Source organism: Bombyx mori, chromosome 19, assembly GCF_030269925.1.
Source record: "Bombyx mori chromosome 19, ASM3026992v2".
Taxonomy (NCBI): domain Eukaryota; kingdom Metazoa; phylum Arthropoda; class Insecta; order Lepidoptera; family Bombycidae; genus Bombyx; species Bombyx mori.
Window position 1 is genome coordinate 8,100,258 of NC_085125.1, and position 2,374 is coordinate 8,102,631.

Here is a 2,374-nt window from a genome sequence, read left to right on the forward strand (position 1 = left end):
CGTCGAGCCCTTTGTCGCAAGCGACGGTTTCAACGAGAACGATCACCAGGATGGGCATAGAAGACTTGAGCATCTTGAGGAGGCTGGAACCGCAAATCTATATATTTGCAGCGACTTGTCTGTGTTCATTAACGGTGGTCACCACTCTCTATCATGGGACGTAGGCTCCTATTATCTCAGGCCTAATAATATTTATGTCTAAAGATACTTTGTACTGATTTCACTTGACATAGAGTCTTACTTTTGTTATGCTTTATTAGCACTAACTACCGGCATCGTATCACCACCTTGTTTACTTGTGCCGTATTAGCCCATTTCTGTTTGAAGTGTACAACAGTCGTTATGCTATTGCTGCATTCACGTTGTGATATATATGAGCTCTGAAAACCTCTTAACACCAGGTGGGCCATGAGTTCATACAATAAACATCTGCAAAAAAAATACAATATGGCAGAAGCCAACTTTTTGGTATGCAAATTTATTGGCTGCCAACCATGTTCATCAGAGGGCACAAACTTAAATACAAAATATCAAAGATCACATAAGTCTACGTAGTTTTATTTTGTTCAATAAATTAACATATATGTGCATCCTTAACTCTATATCCTTTAATATACTAATGTGATGTTGCAACAATACATTTTAGCGCACGTTTGCTTCAAAGAACCCATTCAAAGTATCATGGCAATATTTCATAGCGAGCTTTGTTATTTAGTTTCGTGTAGGCATTCCTCTTTAGTCCATGGCGTTGATGAAAGCAGTAAATTCATGTTTGTATTGGCCCTTGGGGTCCTCCTTTATGGCAAGCTCTTCCCACAGGTCAGGCAGTTTAGTCTGGAAAGCCTTTACCACTGTACGGATCAGATGACGCTGTTTCGGGTTGCATTTGGCGCATTTAGTTCTAAGCGCCTCGGGGATTCTTTCTGTGAACACACACATTTACTTATTGTTATGATACTATCAGGAGTAATTTTCTCTCAATCGTGTCACTCTTGACCATGGAGTTAATAAGTACCTACAACAGTAACTCTATGCTCTTGACAGAGTGGTCGTGATCTTCATGTAGTGTTGGAAGGGGCAGACTTGAGGCGTCTCAAGATGTCCTGCCATTTCTCTCTGCTCGAGGCCATTCTACTGCACTCATTAAAGGGACCTAAATGGAAATCTACTCCCGACCAGGAGTGATACCACATTAATAATAATGACTTGTAAGCTTGTCCGGATATGTATATATATTTTGCGTATTTATGCCGCGAAGCAGTAATGCTTTCCAGCGTAAAGAAATGGCCGACAGCACAAATACAGCGCAAATGAGACTTCAAACAGTTATCTCAAGATGAGTGGCGACAATGTCCTTGGGCACAACTAACAATTTATAAAAAAGGAACTTTCACAGAAAAAAAGGCTTTTAATGAATGCATGTCTAATGAATCACATGCTTATAATACTGTTTAAACTCTAGTTTTCTTTTCGTTTGTTAGTTTTATTGAGATCTCTCTCACTACGCTATCATTTTTATCCAGTACATAAAGAGATCACATCTAAAAGTGGTCACAAATAACATTAGATACTTATAATATAAGAGAGCTCCTTAAAATTAGAAATGCTTAATTTGAATAGTTGGAATCGTGGATAATCGATCAATTGATTCTAATTTAACTATACAGAAAAGGATGTTTTTATCTTCATCATTTCTCGACATCGGCAAACTGATAAGAGTTAAGAACAGAATAACAAAAAATAAACATTGTAACTTATCAACTTACTCTTAAATTCTGTTCCTTCGGCGGTACAGGGGCCTTGGTCGAGGAAGCACTTGGCATAGTTCTTCAAGAGGCGCAAGTTGCCCACCAGCTGCTCGACGTCAAAATTATCATATTGACTGCTGTAGTATTCTTCCGGTCGGCAAACAACGACCGATACTAACGCGCATAAAATCAAGATCGTCTTCATGTTTACTAAAATTAAAATAAACTGTGATTATAGTATACAATAAAAATAAATAAATAAATGTAGATAATTTGCAAAAAGAGAGCATAGCTGATCTTGAATTTTAGTTGATATTATTCGCAATCCAGGTCTGTTAAGTTGTAGTTTGTTAGTTATACATACTTTCACGTCTGCTACTATTCAATCGATAATCATTAAATTTTACATTCATTTTGTAATGGGTACAAAAAAGGTCAAAATACTATTCCCAAGAGATTGCTTTCTTCGGTATTCATGTTAATATGTGTTACATGACAATCCTAAAGACAATGTATGAAAACTGATCTAAGCTATAATACTCGAGGCAAATTTTAATACGGTATAATTTATATTCCTTTAATTTAATAACGTTTTAATAACGCTTAATAAAATAACAACTAATAAA

The 2,374-nt window shown here is 36.4% G+C and overlaps 1 protein-coding gene across 1 annotated transcript; it reads right to left on the bottom strand.

Annotated features, from left to right (window-relative positions):
- Positions 1–735: 735 nt before the first annotated feature.
- Positions 736–1,953, bottom strand: CSP8 (chemosensory protein 8). The gene is made up of 2 exons (NM_001043602.1): positions 1,767–1,953; positions 736–923 (listed from the first exon to the last, which is right to left on the bottom strand). Exons 1-2 carry the CDS (start codon positions 1,951–1,953, stop codon positions 736–738), a joined length of 375 nt encoding a protein of 124 aa, NP_001037067.1.
- Positions 1,954–2,374: the final 421 nt, after the last annotated feature.

Excerpts from the sequence above, each read along its gene's own strand:
- CSP8 (NM_001043602.1), bottom strand. The coding sequence starts at position 1,953 with ATGAAGACGATCTTGATTTTATGCGCGTTAGTATCGGTCGTTGTTTGC. Across the intron at positions 924-1,766 it reads CGAAGGAACAGAATTTAAGA|AAAGAATCCCCGAGGCGCTT; the intron begins GTAAGTTGATAA and ends GTGTGTTCACAG.